Source organism: Typopeltis vanoorti, chromosome 23, assembly GCF_054136105.1.
Source record: "Typopeltis vanoorti isolate ZY-2024b chromosome 23, IOZ_Tvanoo_1.0, whole genome shotgun sequence".
NCBI lineage: Eukaryota > Metazoa > Arthropoda > Arachnida > Uropygi > Thelyphonidae > Typopeltis > Typopeltis vanoorti.
Window position 1 is genome coordinate 36,381,611 of NC_143571.1, and position 22,442 is coordinate 36,404,052.

At 34.0% G+C, this 22,442-nt stretch overlaps 1 protein-coding gene across 1 annotated transcript in view; it reads right to left on the minus strand.

Moving 5' to 3' along the window:
• mgl (low-density lipoprotein receptor-related protein megalin) overlaps positions 1-22,442 on the minus strand; it is an 890,817-nt gene that overhangs the window by 777,227 nt on the left and 91,148 nt on the right. Inside the window, exons 5-8 of the mRNA XM_090412774.1 lie at positions 20,360-20,479; positions 15,488-15,604; positions 14,445-14,567; positions 3,812-3,931 (exon numbers count right to left, since the gene is read on the minus strand). Of these exons, the coding sequence (XP_090268900.1) occupies positions 3,812-3,931; positions 14,445-14,567; positions 15,488-15,604; positions 20,360-20,479 (480 nt within the window). The remainder of the gene's footprint in view (positions 1-3,811; positions 3,932-14,444; positions 14,568-15,487; positions 15,605-20,359; positions 20,480-22,442) is intronic.

Genomic DNA, 22,442 nt, shown 5'->3' on the forward strand with positions numbered 1-22,442 from the left:
ATTTTTAATATAATACTCTTATTGATGCTATCTATTCACCCCCCCCCCATCTTTTGCAGAGCTCTCACATGTTTGGTCAACAGTCTTTGATCAAATGTTTTATTTCTAATCCAGTTCTCAGATCCATATGTTAAAATTGATTTAAACACTGTCTAGTATACAGCTAGTTTACACTTTGACTAATTTCTCTCTTATTCCATATAAATTTATTAAACATTCCTACCATGCCGACTTTGCTAATCCTGTTATCTATTTCCATATTTAATTTGGCATCTTCATTAAAAATTGTGTCTAAATAGCCTAACTATTGAAATTTCCTAGCATGTAATTTGGCATTTGCTCTTGAAGTATACAGAGCAAAACAGCTACACAAAAATCATGATGTGAGTTCAAAAAGCACACACAGAAGATAAGTATTATGAAGGCAAAATGTTCTATGACCAAAATATTCTCAAATTTTAAGTGTTTTCTATTGAAAAAGATTAGAAAGAAAGAGTATTTTACAAGGAACCAGAGATGATAAACATTAGATAAAAACTGAAGGTAAGGATATTCTAGATGTCTGCATTAATTTCAAAAATTATTAAATTAAACAAGATGTGAATTAATTATTTTTAATTATTAATTAATATTTTAATTAATGAAGTTTAATTATTGAATTAAACAAGAAGAATTTCTCAAAATAGTGGTAACAAACATCTAGGAAGAATGCAATCATGAGTATATTTAGATACTGGAAGTAGAAAAAGCGGTGCAGTCAGAAATCTAAAATATGGAAATATAGATGAAGTAGTTGTTATTTGAAAATAAATCACCAAATATAGGCTGAAATTATAAAACTTCTAGTGGATACACTGTATAATGTTTGGCCTTTTGATCAGAGCTCTCATAATACCCATCTATAGAAAAGATAAATAAAACTACATGTGAGAATTATAACTGAATTTCTCAATTCATAAAGAGTCTAAAAAATATTATACAAGGTGGTCAAATCTAACCAAATTGAGCTGTCTGGACCAGATTTATAAGACAACAGTAAAAAAAAAAAACATTGCAACACATGACAAAGGCTTGACTGTATTTTTCAAGTTCTGTAGATCTGGATAAGCAAATGATAAGGTGAGAAGAGAAGGGCTGTCCAAAATATTCCAGTTATAAAGTAAAAATGCTAAATTATAAACTTCAGTTGAACGTTAGCAGGAAGAATTGACTGATGTACAACAAGATGGTTAAATAATACTATGAATGTATGGCAGAGCTGTTTACTGCTCCAATTATTTATAATCTATATGGACTATATTATCTATATGTAACATTTTCCCTAAGGAAAGGAGTATTAAAACCAGGTGCAGGCACATTCCAACTTACAAATATAATGTGTTTCATTAGTAAGCTGAATTAATTTTTTTTCATAATATATTACCTTTGTTTATGCAGTTTTGAAATAAATTGACTAGTGTGTAAAAATGCATAATTCAAAAAGAATTAATTGATTCTAAACAGTTAATTATAAAAATGCATAATTTAAAAATAATGAAATTTATTATTATTATCATGCTCTTTCCAAAGGATTGGAAAGAGAATGAAATAGTACCATTGCATAAAGGTGGCTCCAAGACAGAGGTAGCAAAATACAGAATAATTAATATATCCAGAGTAGTTTTTAAATATCGGAAAAGTTGGTGAAAGGTAAAATACAACCGTAAGTGGATAGGGATGCAATGCTCTATAGTGGACAACATGCCTTCATAAAGGGTAAGTCCTGTCTTAGTAACTTATTCACATTTTATAATAAAGTGACAACAGAACTAACCAAATTGATAAAGGTAATGGCTACACCATGATACTGCTCGCCTTTGCCAAGGCATTTGACAGCATACCACATAGAAAACTATTACAAAAACTGAAGCAAATGGGAATAGCTATAATGCTAGTTGCATGGATAGAAGGGTGGCTGATGGAGAGACACCAGAGAGTAGTATATGGTGGAGTGGAATTTAGGAGAATGATGGGGACTAGTGGAGTACCTCAGAGCTTGGTACTAGGGCCACTAGTCTTTAATTTGTATATCAATGACATAGAGAAATATTTAAGAGTGGATATTCAGTTATTTGCTGATGATGCAAAACTGGGAAGAGCAATAGTTGTGATGTAGATATCCTGCAGGATGATTTAAATATCCTGCAGGATAGATATCTTGCAGGATGATTTAAATAAATTTGCATCGTGGGCAAAGGATAATGATTGTCAATTTAATGTTGCAAAATGTAAGGCTATGCATTTTGGGTTGAAACATTTGCATATGGTTTATCATATTGATGGTACTGAATTGCAGGAAATCGATGAGGCTAGGGACTTGAGGATAATGGTAGACAAAGAGTTGAAGTTCAGAGGACATATTGCAAAAATTGGTAAAATAACTCAACAAATTACTTGGATGTTGAAAAACAGGCTAACAAGTAAAGATAAGGAAATTATCTAAGGAAATTAAAAACTACATTTTACACAGCATATTATGGGATTTTGTGGTATGTAGTGCTTGCAGTATGTTTGCATCATGTTAGAAATGTGGCAGTTGAGAGACCAGGTAGTGCATGTCAGCTTAAAATGTACAGAATGGGAAGAACTTGACAATATTGAAATTAGCATCACAGACTTCAGCAGTGTTATGACAGAGTGAATGCTAACCAAGAGAGATGAGGAGCATGATCAAGGGAGAAGAAGACAAGTGGAATGTGAATAAGAATATAAAATTATTCACATTCCACTATTGTTGGTGTTGGGTGGCAGGGTGAATGTCAAGCAAGAGGAGTAGGTAGGCTGCTTAGAGAGAGACGCACTGAAAAATGAAGTGAATGTATAAGGAATGAATTAAGAAGCATGAAAGAATATATTAGGAGACTGGAAAGAACAGATGTGAAGCAAATAAGAGTAGAAGTGAGAGTAATGGGAAAGAATACGAGAACCAAGGGAAAAGAGGGAATGAGAGGACGGCGGGAGCAGTGCAAGAGCCAGGAATGGAGAGATGACAGGAAATCAGGTAAGTGGGAGAGCAAGGAGAGAAAGTGCCAGCACGAATGAGCAAATTTTGTGTGGTGTGAGAGAGAGAGAGAGAGAGAGAGAGCACACATGCTGCAAAATCACTGCTAACCTTTAGCCATTAAGAATGCATACTTAATGCCTTGCTGCAGACTTCACATTTCTTTCACTTCATATATGACTAGACAGAATGTATGTGCTTCGACTGCAACACACTACTATTATCTGATTTACATTCACACTGTGAATGTCTTGATTTGTTACAGTTCATGACTATTTATTTCAAATAAATAACTAACATAAATAATAAATAAATAACTGCTCAAAGATTCTACGTCATGAATATTACTGATGTGTTGCACACCTAACACTGAATATACACCCTGCTTTTATATGCCACACAGTGAAAAAACTTGTTTTCATAGCCTTTCAATCTCTTTCTGTTTGATAATCCCAGTCTCTGTACCATAAAATGGTTTTTCCAGGAGGATATAAATAGTGCTGAAATAAATATTGACTTGTTCAATACATCATTATGTAGACTGTCCAACATCAGTTACAATCATCAATTTGGAGAGTAGGTCTTACACTGCAAGATCCAACAGAAATTTGTCTGATCTAAAAATTCTGCTTGAAAAAACGACTGATTTGAATGAGTTTATAAGAAACATATCAATGCAGTAACATATCAATGCAGTAAAAAATGTCAACAAAATGATACATGTATCGGTAACAAGAACACCAAAACATAAAATTGAAATATTAAAATTACCTGTACAGCTGTGGCTATTATTTGGATCAACCTGCATACCAGAATCACAGTAGCATTCTCCTCCTTCTAAAGAAGCTCTACACTTAAAATGACAATGTAGAGATGGACATAAAATTTTGGCTGAGGGAGAAAAATCATACATATCAGTTCACTGAAAACAACATAGTAAAACAATACGATCAAAAACAATACACAAAAACAATAAATGTTATGTAATCAAAAAATAATAAATGAAAAGGCAATAAATACTGCATATTGTTAAGTTCTGAATGAAACTGAAATTTAATACAGTTTGTTTCCTTCAGACTTAACATGCATTAATGTTTCTGGGGCTAATATTGATATATAAGATGAATAAAGTTAATTGTAATTTATCAGCAACACTAATAATTTGAGAAAATACTTACCCGTATATTGGGTTGTAAATAATTAGTGTAAATTTTCTAATGTTTAAGCTATGTTAACTTTGTGTAAATTCTTGTGTATTGCTGGGAGAAAGATAATTGGATTAGATACTGATGGCCAGAAGCTAAACACGTGCACCAAGTAGGACGTGCATGCAGTTCTCTCCCCCCCCCCCGTAAGGCACGCTAGGAGAGAGTTGTGCTGGGAGAAGTAAGGTATCGTGGGCAAAGGGAGAGAGAATGATGACGTAGAAAGGAAGCATCAGGCATGGGATTTAAAAGACGTTGCAGAGGCAGCTCGAGAGCTTTTTTTCTTCCCCCTGCATTGGAGAGGGCTTCGAGATAAAGGTCCTTCGGAGGTTGTTGGAGCACGGTGAAATGTCAATGGGTAGATCGCGGGTCAACGAATAGCCAAACAGAGCAGAGTTCCCGATCGCCATGGAGATTGCCGAGCCAGTCTACCAAAGAGAAGGGACCAAGAATCGGAAGTTCTGTTGTGATGTATGTGAAGGTCAAATAGTTCCCCAGCATTTGGTAATGTAGAAACTTTGGTTTGTTTAGTAATTGTGTTAAAGAAGGAAATCTGTAATTGTAAAAGGGTTTTGAAGGCTACGATTAATGAAAGGACTAGAGATTGTGTTTAAAAAAGTAGTGGAACCTTAAGATTTAAATGAAGGAATTAGTGTGGAAGTACATAGAGCTAACTGTGCTGTTGATAAGTGAATAACCTTTAGCATTGTAGTGTATAAATTGCATGATGGACCTTAGAGAGAATTTCCTACGTGAATTGATGTCTATACATGTTATGGGAGAATTTGACCAGTTGCATAATTATACTCATTCCTTAAAGTTAGTGCAAATATATGTCAGTATTTGTTCGTAATGTGTAAACTGTCTGTTTTTTGATTAAATGTTTTTCTTTAAAGTTTAATTGATGACTTGCCTGTTTCCTTTCTATTGCACCGCTCATTAAGTTCGGACCACGGCGTGAGGTAAATTACAAGGGAGGCTACGACTGTGAATTAAGTTTTAGTTGTTAGATAAGGTTTAGAATTTACCAAAAGTGTTTAAGAGATTTAAGAAAGTGTGCTAAACTGAGTCCTGGTTACTTCATTTTGCACTGTTCAATAATCTAGGATTCAGGGTGGTGCAGTATAACAGAAATTTTCCCTGAATCCGAAAAAGGAATCACCGCCAGTATTGAAACAAAGGAATAGGTGTTGTCCAACAGCAATCAATTTGTCTTCTATCCACGTACACTACTCTTAAGAATGGTTCCTTTTTGGAACCATTCTTAAGAGTAGACCCAGATTGAATATTGAGACTGCTTAAGAATTTAGGTATATTAACTTGATGCACCGAACAAGGTATTTTATTGAAGTTAGGATAAGGAATTTATTTGAGGGAATAAGTGAGGAAAAGATCATTATGAAAACATACTATACACATATAGAGTAAAGTAAGAAGATATTACAATATCAAAAACAATAACGATAACGAAATGATATATTGTAAGTGGAGGTTTCTGTGGTTTAGAAGTTCACATGGCATATTCTGGTAATTGGACCACATTTTTTTAATAAGTTATATAAAACACAATGAATTAATAAAAGACCCGACAAGTTTCGTAAGTTGTTTGACTTGCATCTTCAGGGGTAAAATGTAACTGAAAGTTAAAACAACAAAAAAGAGATTAATAGTTCATACTATACAGTTGTAGCCATCTGACTATTCATAAAATTAAAAATCAGAATGCAGATTCAAAGTAGTGTTGGGTTTAAACAATGCTGGATGATGCCATGTTCTGTTGTTCATGTTCAAAAGTAAAAGATATTTATATTGGACCTTCAGACATCTTAGCAAGTTTGGATGTTATCAGCCTATTTACAAATGTTCCAAGAAACGAAACTGTGAATCTCCTAGAAGACCTTTTTCCTCCGGACATCATAGATCTTTATAAACATTGTATAAATAATACTTTTTTCATGTATCAAGACAAATTTTGGGAACAAAAAGAAGGATTGGCTATGGGCACTTCCCTCTCTCTGGCTTTAGCTAACCTATTTATGGAAAACTTTGAAAATAATGCTTTAAACAATTATCATAAAAAACCAAAAATGTGGCTATGCTATGTCGATGATATATTCATCATATGGCCAGGAACAACAGATGAACTCATTGCTTTCAAAGATTACCTAAATAATTTGCATAATAATATAAAATTAACTTTAGAACAAGAAGAACTTAGGAAACTGCCTTTTCTAGACATTCGATTAGAAGTCAATGAAAAGGATAATGAACTTTCTTTCTCAATATATAGAAAACCCACCAACACAGGAAGATTTCTAAATGCGGCCTCACACCACCACCACCCTTTGCAAAAAATAGGTCTAATAAAAACCATAAGGGACAGAGCGTATAACATTTCCAGCACAGAAAAACAGAGAAACGAAGAATTAGAATATCTAACACAGATCTTTCAACAGAATGGTTATGAAACCAAGACTATCAAAAAAATCCTCCACACACCTCCTACAAACATCTCTCAGAAACAAGATTTCAAAAACGCTATCGCGCTTCCATATATCAAAAATGTTATAGACAAAATGGCTAAATTATTTAACAAATATGACATCAAAGTAGCCTTTCTGCCGCTGGAAAATATTTCGAGATTTCTACATCCCCCGAAACCTCCTCATCATCCTTTAAAAAAACCAGTGTTTACAAAATTTATTGTTCTTGCGGCATCTGCTACGTAGGACAGACAAGAAGATCTGGGGAAATTCGCATGAACAAACACCAAAAGGATGTGCAAATCAGAAGAGAACAAAAATCAGGTCTAGCTTTCCATACCACTTTCACCGGCCACAATGTACTATGGAAGAATACAAACATCGTACGTAGAAAAAAACTGTTACATAAGGAAATTTAAAGAGGCTGCTAACATGCTTAAAATACCAACACAAAGCAAGAAAAATCAAGGATTAATTCTCCACCAAGTTTGGTCAGCTTTAATAAAAAATATACCTCAGACATTATGAACGTGAACAACAGAACGTGGCATCATCCAGCATTGTTTAAACCCAACACTGCTTTGAATCTGCATTCTGATTTTTAATTTTATGAATAGTCAGACGGCTACAACTGTATAGTATGAACTATTAATCTCTTTTTTGTTGTTTTAACTTTCAGTTACCTTTTACCCCTGAAGATGCAAGTCAAACGACTTACGAAACTTGTCAGGTCTTTTATTAATTCATTGTGTTTTATATAGCTTATTAAAAAAATGTGGTCCAATTACCGGAATATGCCATGTGAAAATTATATATGTCATAAAGCAACATAAATAATCATACAGTTTCACTCACAGATGCAAAACCAAAACCTTTAGAACTTCAGAAGAAAAGTGATCTCAAACACTCCACTGAGTAAGATATATATATATATATATAAATATATATATATATATATATATATGTTAAAGATACCAAGAAATTTTATACTTGGTTTTAATCCTTTTCCCAAGTAAGCAAAACAAAGTTCTGCACATGAAATTTTGCATTATGTATCCCATAATGCAAGCACCCCCCCCCCCTTTTGGGCATGTATAATGCAATGCATAATGGAAAGGATCACTACCCAGACCAGTTTCAACTTGAGGGCTCATCAGTACGAGCCGACCCGAGAGAGATATCAAGGTTGAAGTAATGCAGTGCAGAAATCATATATATCTCATATACAAGTAGACAAAAGGTACTTGACCTAATATATGTATGTATGTATGTATGTATCTGTATGTATATATATATATATATATATATATATATATGAAAAAGCTTTAATGACTGATACTGAGAGATAAAAAGATGACATGATATATTTGAAAAGATACAATTAAAGGAGTATATAAAGAATTACAGAGACTTAAAATTGTAATAACAGAACAAGTACAAAAAGACAGTAGCATGTTTGAAAACAAAATGCGAGCTTGAGTTCCAAACAAACATATACTACGCGCTGTCGCGAGTGCGCCAGTACTGAACAGAGGCAACGTGTGCATCAGAGAGATTAAACCTCAGGCTGTTGTTGATATGAGAGGAATCTAGAGAAATTTCCCTAGATTTGACAATCTTTCTCTCGAGTTCATCATAGCCCACATGGATGTTAGAAGTGTCATGATAGGTCTTCTTAGAGAAATAAGCGGCAAGACAACGTTTGGTATCACAAATGCGTTCCGATAAAAGATCTAGTTTTGTTCTCTTGTAAATCCTTTCAGCTCTAGCGGTTTTTATCGATTCTTTAAAATTAAGGAAGCGTGAAATAAGAGAATTGCACTTACATCTTTTGAGAAATACAAATCTGTTGATGTATAATCCAATTGCTCTGAGATTCTTCTGATATTCTTTGACCAGTGAATACCAAACATTGTCTTGCCGCTTATTTCTCTAAGAAGACCTATCATGAAACACGTTTATCTCATTCTCTAAACAGTTCATCTTGGAACTATTTAAAAGAAATTAGCACTCTTAAAGCTTCTAAAATACAGAATTTAAATAAAATCAACCTCATTAGAAAATATGATTCTCTTAAATATATATAGGATAGCAAAACTTCTCATTTTGACTCTACCTACTTAAAGAAAGTTTTTATCAAATTTTATTTTTCACTTGGTTAGACTATAATAAAGTTAGTTTAATCCTTTATCCAAGTGTGTGCAAGCAAAGTTTGCACCTGAAAGTATCTTCAGGACTGGGGTAAAGTGGTACAACACCGGGCGACTCCTTGGAAAGGTGGAGCAAGCTACCAACACTCCTATCTCAGTATCTCCCATAATGCAAAACACATCTCCTTGAGGATATGTATAATGTTATGCATTACGGGAAGGGCCACTACCCAGACTAGTTTCGACCTTTATTGAGGTCTCTTCAGTGGGAGCCAGGCCCAGAAGTGGAGATACAAGGAAGAAGCAATGGCAGGTCATCTTTACCTATAGGAGTTGCCAAACAGTGTGCCACCTTTTTATTAAATTACTCTGGATTTAGAGAAAGATGTTGAAAGTTTATTTTTCACTTGGTTAGACCATAATAAATTTAGTTTAATCCTTTATCCAAGTGTGTGCAAACAAAGTTTGCGCCTGAAAGTATCTTCAGGACTGGGGTAAAGTGGTACAACACCGGGCGACTCCTTGCAAAGGTGGAGCAAGCTACCAACACTCCTATCTCAGTATCTCCCATAATGTACTCCCATAACTGAAGAGACCTCAATAAAGGTCGAAACTGGTCTGGGTAGTGGCCCTTCCCTTAATGCATAACATTATACATATCCTCAAGGAGATGTGTTTTGCATTATGGGAGATACTGAGTTAGGAGTGTTGGTATCTTGCTCCACCTTTGCAAGGAGTCACCCGGTGTTGTACCACTTTACCCCAGTCCTGAAGATACTTTCAGGCGCAAACTTTGTTTGCACACACTTGGATAAAGGATTAAACTAAATTTATTAAAGTTGTTATCAATAAGTCATCCCATCAACTATCTTTGGCAGAAGAAAGCATACTTGCTAAAGGTCTCAACTTTGTCACTGCTCCTACATCCATCTCTAAAGAACATCTCTTAACAAAGATAGAAAAGGCAGTTTCTTTATTACCAAACAAAGAAGCTAATCTCCTCCGTATGGAAGCAATTTTCACCATAAATAAAGCTAGATCTCCACCAGACAACATTTCTTACACTGAAAGAACAGCTATCAAGTCTTTAAAAGATAATAATAACATAGTAATTCTTCCTGCAGATAAAGGGAATGCGACTGTCATCTTAGACAAGTCTGATTACCATAATAAAATCTTGGAACTTTTAAACAGTGATACTTACTCCGAAATTAATAGTGGCCCTATGATTGAACTACACAATAGAACTAATAATTTATTAAAAACCACCTTGGAGTTACAATGAAACATTCGTCTTTCTCTTAGGTCACTTCATCCCTTAATCCCACGACTGTATGGTCTCCTCAAGATTCTCAAAACAAACTGCCCACTCAGACCTATAGTTGAGGGCATACACTCTCCTACCTATAACCTCTCCAAATATCTCGCAAGGCTTCTAAGAAATCTTTCTGGAATTTCCTCTTCACATATTAAAAACTCTGCAGATTTTGTTTCTAAAATCAAGGATATCAAATTTAAAAAAACAGATTTAATGGCCAATTTCGATATTGTTTCCCTCTTTACAAATGTACCTGCTCAAGAAGTCCTCGATCTTCTCAAGAACAAATTATCAAAAAAACTCTTTGCTCTTCTCTCCCATTGCATAAAGCCAGGATACTTCAAATATGACAATAAGATCTACTTACAAAACTCAGGTCTGGCCATGGGCAGCCCACTCTCTCCGATTCTCGCAGATATATTTCTAAACGATTTTGAAGAAAAAGCTATTAACTCCTTCCATCTTAAACCAAAATTCTGGTATCACTATGTTGATGATATTTTCCTCATCTGGGAAGATGGTGTCAACAACCTCAATTTATTTTTAGACCACCTAAACAAGTGCCATGAAAAAATCTCTTTTACCTTCGAACTGGAATCAGATGACTGCCTTCCCTTTTTAGACCTGAAACTTACCAGATGTGCTGAGAGTATTAAAATCTCAATTTTTAGAAAGCCTACTCATACTGATAGATACCTTCATGCTTGACTCCCATCACTATCCCCCACAAAAATCTGGTATTATTTCCACCTTAGCTCACCGAGCCAAATCATTACTTACAGAAGAAACAGAAATTGAAAATGAACTCCTTTTTCTTAAAAAAACTTTTATTAATAATGGTTTCTCTCCTAAGAAAATTGACAAATTTCTTTCCCCCAGTCACTCAACTACTTCAGAAGATCCCTCTTCCCCAAGAGCCTTCATCTCTTTGCCTTACATCAGCTCTATTTCACCAAAACTGTCAAAGATCCTCAAGAAGTTTAACTTCAAAACTTGCTTCACTACGCTTCCAAAACTTCGTTCAATACTTAGCAAACCTAAAGAGAAACATCTTCCAACTCAGTTTCCAGGAGTGTACAAGATTTTATGTGATTGTGGAAAGCCATACTATGGCCAGACTGCTAAATCCATCCTTCTACATTTGGAAGAACATCGTCGAGATATCTCATATAACAGGACTAGAGCTAGCACTCTTTCTAGCCATGTTCTCTTTTCAGACGAAGGCTGCCAACACATTGTGAACTGGACTCAAACTTCTAACATCCACGTGTGCTATGATGAACTCGAGAGAAAGATTGTCGAATCTAGGGAAATTTCTCTAGATTCCTCTCATATCAACAACAGCCTGAGGTTTAATCTCTCTGATGCACACGTTGCCTCTGTTCAGTACTGATGCACTCGCGACAGCACGTAGTATACGCTTGTTTGGAACTCAAGCTCGCATTTTGTTTTCAAACACGCTACTGTCTTTTTGTACTTGTTCTGTTATTACAATTTTAAGTCTCTGTAATTCTTTATATACTTCTTTGATTGTGATACCTGAAGATGTTGATCAATTCAACGAAATTAGTAAACTAGTAGTATCTTTTCAAATATATCATGTCATCTTTTTATCTCTCAGTATCAGTCATTAAAGCTTTTTCATAATATTCCAACCGAGTAAAAATGAATTCTGAAAATATATATCTATATATATATATATATACATACATATGTCATTCCGACACACCAAACTACAAAACCCATAGTAAACCAATGTCATACACTGACAGGGATCAAGAGAAGAGTAATCTGTTAGTATTCTTTTAAAAGAGGTGAAGGTTATAGTCTTTTGTTTGGAAATATTACACGAGAAGTCTGTTCTACAAAACTGAAATGGATGAACTGAAAGATGAATGGTGGTTGCACGTTCAGTGAGTCAATAGTTCAATTATAAAAGGATGATGGTCAGCAATTGCTTGTGTTACTGTAGGTTCTCTACTGAACAGTACTCAAATAAATATCTGTAGAAGAGACACAATGCACAATTTTATCATATGTGAGAAAGTGCGCTACTGGTAAGAGTCTGCGAAAGAGGTGGTAATTAGCTAAGCAGTATTCTTCTGAACAGTATCAAGAATTTTTAGATGTTTTAGACGCCAAAAATGTGTGAGCAATATTCCACAGTTGGGTGGAGTTAGGATTTGTAAGAATTAGTAGCTGGACAGATGAAAAGTAATGTTTTGAATGACAGCCAATGACAGCCCTCCAGAATGAGCAATTTCCAAAGATATGGGAGAGTGAATCTGATTACATAGCAGCATGGGTCACTAGTTTTACCTATACTGACTTTTTTTTTGTTTTTTTGTGGTAGTACAGAGACATCATGTACTAATAAAAAGGCAAAAGATATGGATGAGCAGCACTCAAGAATAACCTCTGCTTATGATTTCATCAGTCGGTAAAAAACAACAAAACACCTACTGAGAGATCAAGTTCAGCAGATATACACTACTTGTATAGTGAAAATCACTATAACAAATGATGTGCTTATAATGAAATATGGAACAGTCCTGGTGTATGATTCCCATAGGACTAATGCTATTTTAAGCTGACTATTACAAACAGTAAAAGCTGAAAATCTTCACTATAGCAAACTGAATTTCCCAAGAAAATGGAATCAAAATGAGGAGATAAAGGAAATGGCAGGAAATATAACAAAAGAAAATAAAAGGAAATGTAAAAAATTGTGGAAAAAATTTAAAAAAATAATAAAAATCATGGTAAACAGAACAAATGATACTGATGGAAATCGAACATTAGGACAGACCATGAAGGAACCATAAATAAAGCACAGAGAATGATAACATGAAAAGTACAAATGCAAACAATAATATCAGAACTAAGAACTAGTCTGAGAAATTATAAAATTCTGGCATTAAGGTTTAAATTTTGAAAGGTTTACATTTTAGGTTAAATTAATGTTACTTATCTGAAATCTACATAATAAGCTAATGTAAATATGCACAGACTGTAAAAAAGTTTGGTTTTTACAATTCAGATTGAAAATTAGGTCAATAACTGAAATATTCTAAATCAGAAATTTATAATTTTACCTCATAGATAGCTTTTCAAATATAAAATGAGCTGCTACCTAAAAATGTTTCATAACTTTCATTTAAACTTCAGACTAAAGAAAATACTGTACATTTTGTGAATATTGCTTAATTTTCAGCAATTTATACAAGCTATACATCAGTATTGAAAGTTTTTCCACTTGGTTAAACTATAAATTAAAGATGCCAAGAAATTATATTCTTGGTTTCACCCTTTACCCAAGTGTTAGCAAACAACGTTTGCTTACACTTGGATAAATCTTGGATAAAATTTGCAGGTTACAGAAACTTGTTGATAGGTGATAAAGGGATGATATGATTGAGGCATACAAATTACTTTTTTTAGAAATATAAATACAAATTTTTACGAGATTAATTCAGAGGAAATTTTTCAGAACTGGTTTGGTGGTGGGAGAACTAGGGGCCATCCATGGAAACTGAGTAAGAGCGTAGTTAGCAAGGGTGTTAGAACTAGGTTTTTTGCTTGAGAGTAGTGAATGAGTGGAATTGTTTGTCAGAGTCTATTGTGGATGCCATGACTGTTGAATAGTTTTTGACATGATCTTTAGGGTCTCTGTCGATGAGTCTAACAACTACTTGAAGTTGCCCATAATAATAATAATAATAATAATAATAATAATAATAATAATCTTGCATAAAGCATCTGAAAGTGTATGGCCAATAATTTGAATATTGTTAATGGTCTATGTGGTGTGACTTATGCATCACTGTATACAATTCTTGATACATGTACAATGAAATATCTTGAATGATGAAATTATTACTTAAAATTCATTCTTTCTCCTTTTAACTTTCCTGTTACCCTAAAGGTGTTCACAATGCTGAAGCTCATTCCCATAGTTTACCTGCTTCAAGCTTCCAACAAGCAAGATGATGCTTAACTGAAAGTCTGAGGCCACAACAGAAAGTGAGATGTGCACTATACTACCCTATCCAAGTAGATCACTTTCAGGCTTCCTGAGCAAAATATCAAGAGCCAAACTTAAAACATAAAAAAAATAATAATTATACAATATACAGTATTTCCTTTTTACTTAGATGCTACAGATTTTTATACTTTTTTTCATTTTTTTAAACTTTTCAAATTGCTTTCATAAAATTTTTTTAAAATTAATACATCTGAAAATCTTACAACAAGCATCTTTCTCATCAGCACCATCTTCACAATCTTTTTTACCATCACATAATCTTTCTTTCTCAATACAACGTTTCTCTGATGGACACAAGAATTTTGTATCTGGACAGGATATCAATGCTAAAAAATTTAAACAAAGCATACATGTCACAAAGTTTTCAGATTTTTGCAATTACCATAGAAGTAATTTTAAAAATGCCTAGTTCATACATAAATTTCTGTAATTCAAAAACTGATGTCTTAATTTTATGACAGTTTTAAAATTTAATTTTAGTTTCCAAATTAAATAAATTTTTAAGTATATTTTAATGTTAATTTATTAAGATCATATTTACAATAATTAAAATACAAAGGAAAAATTCACACTAATAAACAAAAATCATCAAAAAGTTCAGTGAGTTTAAAGACTTTTTAGCTTTTTTTTCTGTTGATAACTTTTTATGCTAAATCAATAATTGCTGGTAACAAGTTATCAGCTTCTTACAGTGCTTCATTTTCTGTTATTTGAAAAATGATATATTCATTCTTACAAGTAATTTCTGACATAGCAAACATAAATGATCAAAATGGTATGATCAAAATGACAAGTGGTTGTCTTATTTTGCTTCCCATCTTTTTGAAAGGAAGCAAACTATTGATCTTGGTGCACAGATCAATACACATGCTTGACACAGTAATGCAGGTGATCAAATGTAAGTTTAGATTTGGTTATAAATATTATTAATGAATTAATAATAGGCAATAATATTGGGCAATATTTTATGACTATCATGATAATATAATCATGATATTCAATGTTAACAATCGAAATGAACATAATAACTAAAAATACTAATAACTTTACTACCAACATGTTCAACAGTGCTGGCTGTGTGCTCATCTCAACTTATGCTTTTATAATAACTCATTAAACTGAAAACAATAATAATTAATTAAATAATCAATATGTATAAAACCAAGTGAATAATAAGTTAAATTTTATTATGATGATTTCATGATAATATAAAAGAAATTATAATGTAAATATATGTTTCACATACTGCAATTCATTTCATCTGACTGATCTGTGCAATCTGCATGTCCATCACACCTCCAACGAGTTGGAATACAAATCGCATTTGAGCAACGAAACTGGCCGGCATGACATGGTGGAAAATCTGTTCAAAAACACATTTCATTAATGCTTGTATTATTTATGTATCATGCTAAAAACTTTTAATTCAATTATAATAATTTCTGCAAGAAATACTTTTTTTTTAATCTTAGGAACCCATTTTGATATGAAGAATTATATTAATATTTCAAAAGAATTCTTCCAACAGTGTTTAAAAATGAGATATAAACTAGTCCATTTTTTTATTTAAAATTTAACAATAAAGTATCTAAAAGATATGAAAATTTTTTGATATGCATAAGATTTTCTGACATGCACCATCAGAATCTTTCAGCACATATAAATAATAATGCACCTTAGTCTATGTACCATCTCATTTTATAACAATACAAAACTCTCTTAACATATCTCAAATAAAGGAGTTATATTATGGGAATTGAGTAAATTGTCAGCCTAGTTGGCCGAATGCTGTTAGTGTATCTGCTGTCTCCAACCAACAGGCTGTAGGTTCGAATCCCACAGTGAGCATGGAAATTTGTGATTGTCTTTAGATAAGAGACAAATTTCACTGCCAGGTATGAGACCACCATTCCACTTATTAAAGAACCTGGAGCGGCTTGAAAACATTCCATGTTGAGTCTTTGAAGCAGGATTTTCTGAACTATGTAAAAATAATTAAAAAATATAAAATTAATAAAAAAAATTAACATAATCCTTTGCCCATCTACATTACCGATGTACTATAGGCTTATTCCATGGTGGGACTTCATTATTAGCTGATTAGTCTAATTGTCTCCCTTTCTCTGATGATTTCATGCAATTTTTATGACTTATAGTCAGTATGCACACTTCTTACTATTTTCATTATACATGGGGAAACACTGAAAACTTCTGTTATAAGAAAATGCAAATATTTTCCTACAGAAAGCAGATGAAGACAAAGAAATGCTTGAGTTTAACTGAGTTACATTCAAAATAGATGTTTCCACATGCCTTAGAAATTCAAATTGTTTAAAATTTGTTTTAGTGGAGATTTTTTAAATGTAAAAGTGTGCTTCAGTATACTCGAGCTCAGTAAGGATATCATTTTTTAACTGCTCAAGATCACTTGAACTTAGTAATGAAAAGGTCTCCAAACCATTCTTCAATGGATTCAGATAACCAAATGCTTTTGCAAAGTCCAGCAAAATGATAGAGTTGATAGAGTACCTCATGATAAGTTGACAGTCAAACTAGAGCAGATGGGGTTGGATATTAGATTAGTGCATTGGATTGGAGACTGGCTATCTGATAGGTATCAACAAGTTGTGTATGGGGGTGCAATATCCAGGAAAAGGAAAGTCACTAGTGGAGTGCCTCAGGGGTCTGTTTTAGGGCCATTACTATTTAACTTATATATTAATGATATTGGTGAAGATTTGGATGGAGATATTCAGTTGTTTGCAGATGATGCAAAGTTGGGACGAACCATAAAGAGTAGTGAAGATGTTGTGGCCTTGCAAGAAGACCTGAATAAATTGAGTGATTGGGCAAGCAAATGGGGATGTGAGTTCAATGTTGCAAAATGTAAGGTTTTAAAATTTGGAAAACAAAGATGGGATGCAGAATTTATGCTTGGTGAGAATATATTGTTGGAAGTAGAGGAAATAAGAGATCTGGGGGTGATAGTGGATAAGGATCTAAAATTTAGGGGACACATCGCCAAAATTGTGAAGACAACACAAAGACTTCTGGGAATGATGCGGAGGACACTGACATGTAGAAGTAGGGAGATACTTGTTCCAATGTATAAGGCTTTGATTAGGCCACACTTGGACTATTGTGCCCAGATTTGGTCACCGGGTTTTCAGAAGGATGAAGAGATGTTGGAAAGGGTCCAAAGGCGACTGACTAAGGTAGTTTCTGACCTCTGGAATGTTGAGTATGAGGAAAGATTGAAAAGATGTAATTTGCAGAGTCTCATGGAGAGAAGGAAGAGGGGAGATATGATAGAGACCTACAAGTTGGTAAGGGGTTGTTATAGGATCAATGGTGGAGAAGTTCTACAGAGAATAGTGGGAGATCAGGGGAGAACCAGAGGTCATCCCTGGAAACTGTATAAGGAGGGTGTGAGTAAGGGAGTGAGAGGCAGGTTTTTTTCGTGCAGAGTTGTGAGTGATTGGAATGCCTTGCCTGAGAGCGTGATGTCTGCAAGTAGTTTGAATGTGTTTAAGACACGGTATGATGAGATGTGTGTGTAAGATAAAAGGACCTCCTAGATGAGTCTTTGACTCCATGAGGTCTTGTTTAGTAATAATAATAATAATAATAATAAAACTGATCGACATGACTGGCCTGGTGGATAATGCTTCTACTCTCCAATCAGCGAGTCATAGTTCTAATCCCACTGAGAGCATGGAGTTTGTGAATGTCTTTAAGTAGTAGAAAATTTTCAATCCCTAATGTGATCACACTCTACTTATTAGAAGCCAGAAATGGCTTGAAAGAGTTTTGTGTGTGGCTTCTAGATAGTAAATTATCTGACACACTTTAAACAAATGGAAATGTTTAGAGAAACTTGAGGAAGAGCAAGCTGGATGCTGGATTCTTTGTTGGGTGTACCTTATGTATGATGGTGGATATCTTTCTTCTCAAACTTAACAATTAATTTTGAGGTAGCTACTTTCCTCTTTTTATATATCAACAATCCTCTTCAACTGACTGTACATACAATCTCTCTTTTTACCTCTCCTTATGATAGCACACTGCATTCTTCTTTCTCATTTGGCAAATCTTGCACTACACAAATCAAGATATCAGAATATCAACTTCTAAAATCCCAAATTCAGATCTCCAAACCATTCTTCAATGGATTCAGATAACCAAATGCTTTTGCAAAGTCCAGCAAAACTTGGCATAGCTATTTCCTTATCTAACTTAACGGACACTTGCAGATAGCAAGTGGACATTACTAAGGCAAGATGACCTTTCCTTCAAATAACTGTGCTGGGAGAGTCTTCTTTAAATAATCAAGCTATTTTGCTGCTTTTCCATTTCTTCGGTACTTTGTAGTGCTGGGGCTTAAGCAACTTGGTCAAAGCCTTGCCAATTCTCTTCTACTTTTTCATAATATATGCACAGATATTGCATCTAAGCCCACTACCAAATTCACATGATGATGTTTTAATATCCTGAGTACCTGAAGTTCATCTATCATCTCTGCTGTTATTTCATGCTATCTCTTTTGTAATATCAATAACTGCATTATCTCCACATGGATGATATCTCTTATACTGCATGTAAAAGGAGAGAGAGAGAGAGAGAAAGAAGACATCACAGGATGACAATTCTCTGTTAGTGTCAATATGTAAGTACAGATCTCACTAGGCAATGAGGATTATCTAGGACCATACTTGTTTTCAAATTTAAATGACATAACAACAATAAAATACATTCTCTATAGCATGGTCAACAATGAATAAACTTAATGAAATTTGAAAAATAATAACAAAAATCCTACAACTAACAAAATAAAATTATATGAAAGTATAATACTGCCAACAGCTCTCCATGGGGCAGAAACTTAAGAGGTCTTAAAAAAAATTTTTTTAAAAAGCAGAGAAGACACTGTTGGCTTTTAAAATGAAATTCTTCAGGAAAATAAACAGAACTCATTGGGCAGAACATAAGACTAATGCACAAGTGCTTCAAGATTTGAATATCCCTAATTCAACAATTCTTAACACAGTTAAAAAGCATCAACTCCATTGGTTTAGTCACATTGTGAGAAAGGAACTGGAGGGACTTCCTCACCTAGTGTTTGAGGGCACTATGGAGGATACAAGACCAAGGGGAAGACCAAAAGTGATATGCATAAAGTCCTTAGAACTGCACTGGGCTTTCAAAGCTGTTGACATATGAAAGAGCTTGCTTTGAAAAGAGAAGAATGAAAGGTTCTTACCTGTGGGTGACTCAACCCATCTTGAGGATGGAAAAGATGAAGAAGAAGTAGGGATAGTTGGCATTTCATCCAAGATTAATGACAATGTTCTGAGAAAAATCATGGTGTGTTTGAATGAAGTATGCTAAATGATAGAGAGAGAGAGAGGGGGGGGGGTGAACAGTTTCATACTTAACATACATGGATGGTGATGAAAGTATCCACATGGTCTCTCACTGATAGTACATACCCGATTTTTCACATGATTTTATAACATAACTTTTTATGCAAGCCACTTACATAAAAAGTTCCATCACTTTTTCCTAAAATATGTCATTATTAGATGCTCAGGTGCTGATGCCAAATGAAAAACCTTCTAAATCAAGAACCTAAAATTTTAGGGGAATATTTTATTAGCAACATCCACACAATATTATTATGAACATTCTCTCCACATATAAGAAAAGCACAGTATAGAAACCAAAGACTATTTTTTTCCTGCCATAGTGGACTATAGCAAAAAAGCCAATATCTTCTACGGAAAGAAACTTGAGTAATTCATAAAGCTATATATACTTTTAAAAATGATTTAAAGAATCAGCAGAAGTAGTAATTAACCATACAACTTTACAAGACTGAATTAAGAAATTTTTAAATATTTCTAAAATTTAAACATTTCTGTACCCAGATACTAGGAAATCACTATCAAATGACATCAACTTACAAATACTTTTCACAATCACAATTACCAGCATATTTCATCAATTCTTTCTCTCTTCCATGTACAATTCTGTGATAATGTTAAATCTAAATTTTTGCATTCATTTTTATGCATAAATAAACTAATTTTTGGTCTATTTTCTACTTTCAGCTACTTACCACAGTCTTTTTCATCAGAATTATCGCCACAGTCATTCCAATGATCACATTTTTTGCTTTCATCAATACATTTTACCCCATTTGAGCAACGGAATTCATTTAAGTGACAATTTGTTTCATCTGTTAAATATAAAGACAATGTCAACAATGTCAATAAAGGCAAATCAAATATATTGCTGCATTTTACTAAATTATACAGAATTATTTATACGCATGGATAGGCTTATGTGTTCGTCAGACATGTTGTAATAGGTTTCACGGTATGATAAGAAATATTAGCTTTTAAGTTAATAAATAGTTATTTTCTTAACCATCTGTGTTCTTATCATACCATGAAACCTATTACAACATATACAGAATTAATTTGGAAATTCCAGTAGTAATTGCAAAATAATATCACAGTGCTCAGAAAAAAATGAGACTATGCCTTATCTCTTTTTAATTAACAAATTGAGAAAATCAACTATGATTTCCTTCAAAATAGTTCCCTTCTGAGTTGACACAGAGCTACATACGATGCTGCCAACGTTCAAAGCAATTCTGCAGATCATTTTCTGAAAGGCTGTTAAGGATCTCCATCATTTTTGCTTTTACATCTTCTTCCAACAAAAATGGGTTCCTTTGAGCACAGACTTGAATGTTTGGGAAGAAGTAGAAGTCGAAGGGATCCAGGTCTGGCAAATAGGGTGGGTGCTCAAGCACAGTGATGTTGTGATTAGCTAAAAACTGCTTCATAGACAAAGCATTGTGGGCTGGCGTGTTGTCTTGGAACAAAATCCAACCGTTTCTCCACAATTCTGGTTGTTTCCTTCTCACACGTTCATGCAATTTCATCAAGACTTCAAGGTAATACTGCTGATTTACCGTCTGGTCACTGGGAATTCACTCTGCTATCACAATACCCTGCATATTGAAGAAAAGTCAACATGGCCTTGAACTTCGAACAACTAATGCATGCTTTTTTTTTTTGGTCTTGGAGATGTTGCTGATTTCCACTGCATTGATTGTTGCTTGATTTCCGAATCACACATAAATATCTTTTCATGCAATTTCATCAAGACTTCAAGGTAATACTGCTGATTTACTGTCTGGTCACTGGAAATTCACTCTGCTATCACAATACCCTGCATATTGAAGAAAACAGTCAACATGGCCTTGAACTTCGAACAACTAATGCATGCTTTTTTTTTGGTCTTGGAGATGTTGCTGACTTCCACTGCATTGATTGTTGCTTGGTTTCCGAATCACACATAAATATCTAAGTTTCATGACAAGCAATTACCGAATTCAACAAATCTGGTTCATCCTTAATGCGTTGCAAATGGTCCAAACACAGTTCCTTGAGACGTTCGTTTTGTTCATCTGACAACCATTTTTGCCCAAACCTTTTTCATGTTCAATTCTTCTGTTAAAATGCAGCGAACACCTTTCCTGTCCAAATGAACTTTCTCAGCTACAGCTCAAACACCTAACCTTCTGTCTTTTCGAATCACATCTCGCACTTTTTTTTTAATATTGTCATCGGTAACTGCTGTGTGTGGGCAGCCTAAGAGATCATCATCTTTCACTCTTTCTCTGCCTTCCAAAAATCGTTTGTGCCATTCAAAAACGTGTGCATGAGGCATGCACTCTTCCACATAAGCCTCAGTCAATAATTGAAAAGTTTCCCTCAAGGATTTCTTCAGTTTCACAAGAAAAGTTTATTATATCTAAGTTATCAATCAACATATATCTAAATTTATTATATGTTCCAAATAAAGGTTAAAAAGCATTGGTGAAGTTATGCAGCCTTGACACACACCTCTTTCCACTTTGAAAGGCTTGCTGTAGTTACCATTGATTAACAGTGGTATTGGAATTACAGTTGGTGGCAAAAAAAATCAATAATCTCAGATTCGACGATGACAGTGACCTAATGGCAGAGAATGAACATCAGTTATAAGAATTAACAGAGAGAGTTTCTAAGGCACTTAATGATTATGGATTAAAGATCAGCATTCACAAATCAAAAACGATGTCTTCAGGCAATAACTCTATAAAATTTTCAGTTAATGATGAAAAATTTGAAGAAGTAGAAAATTTC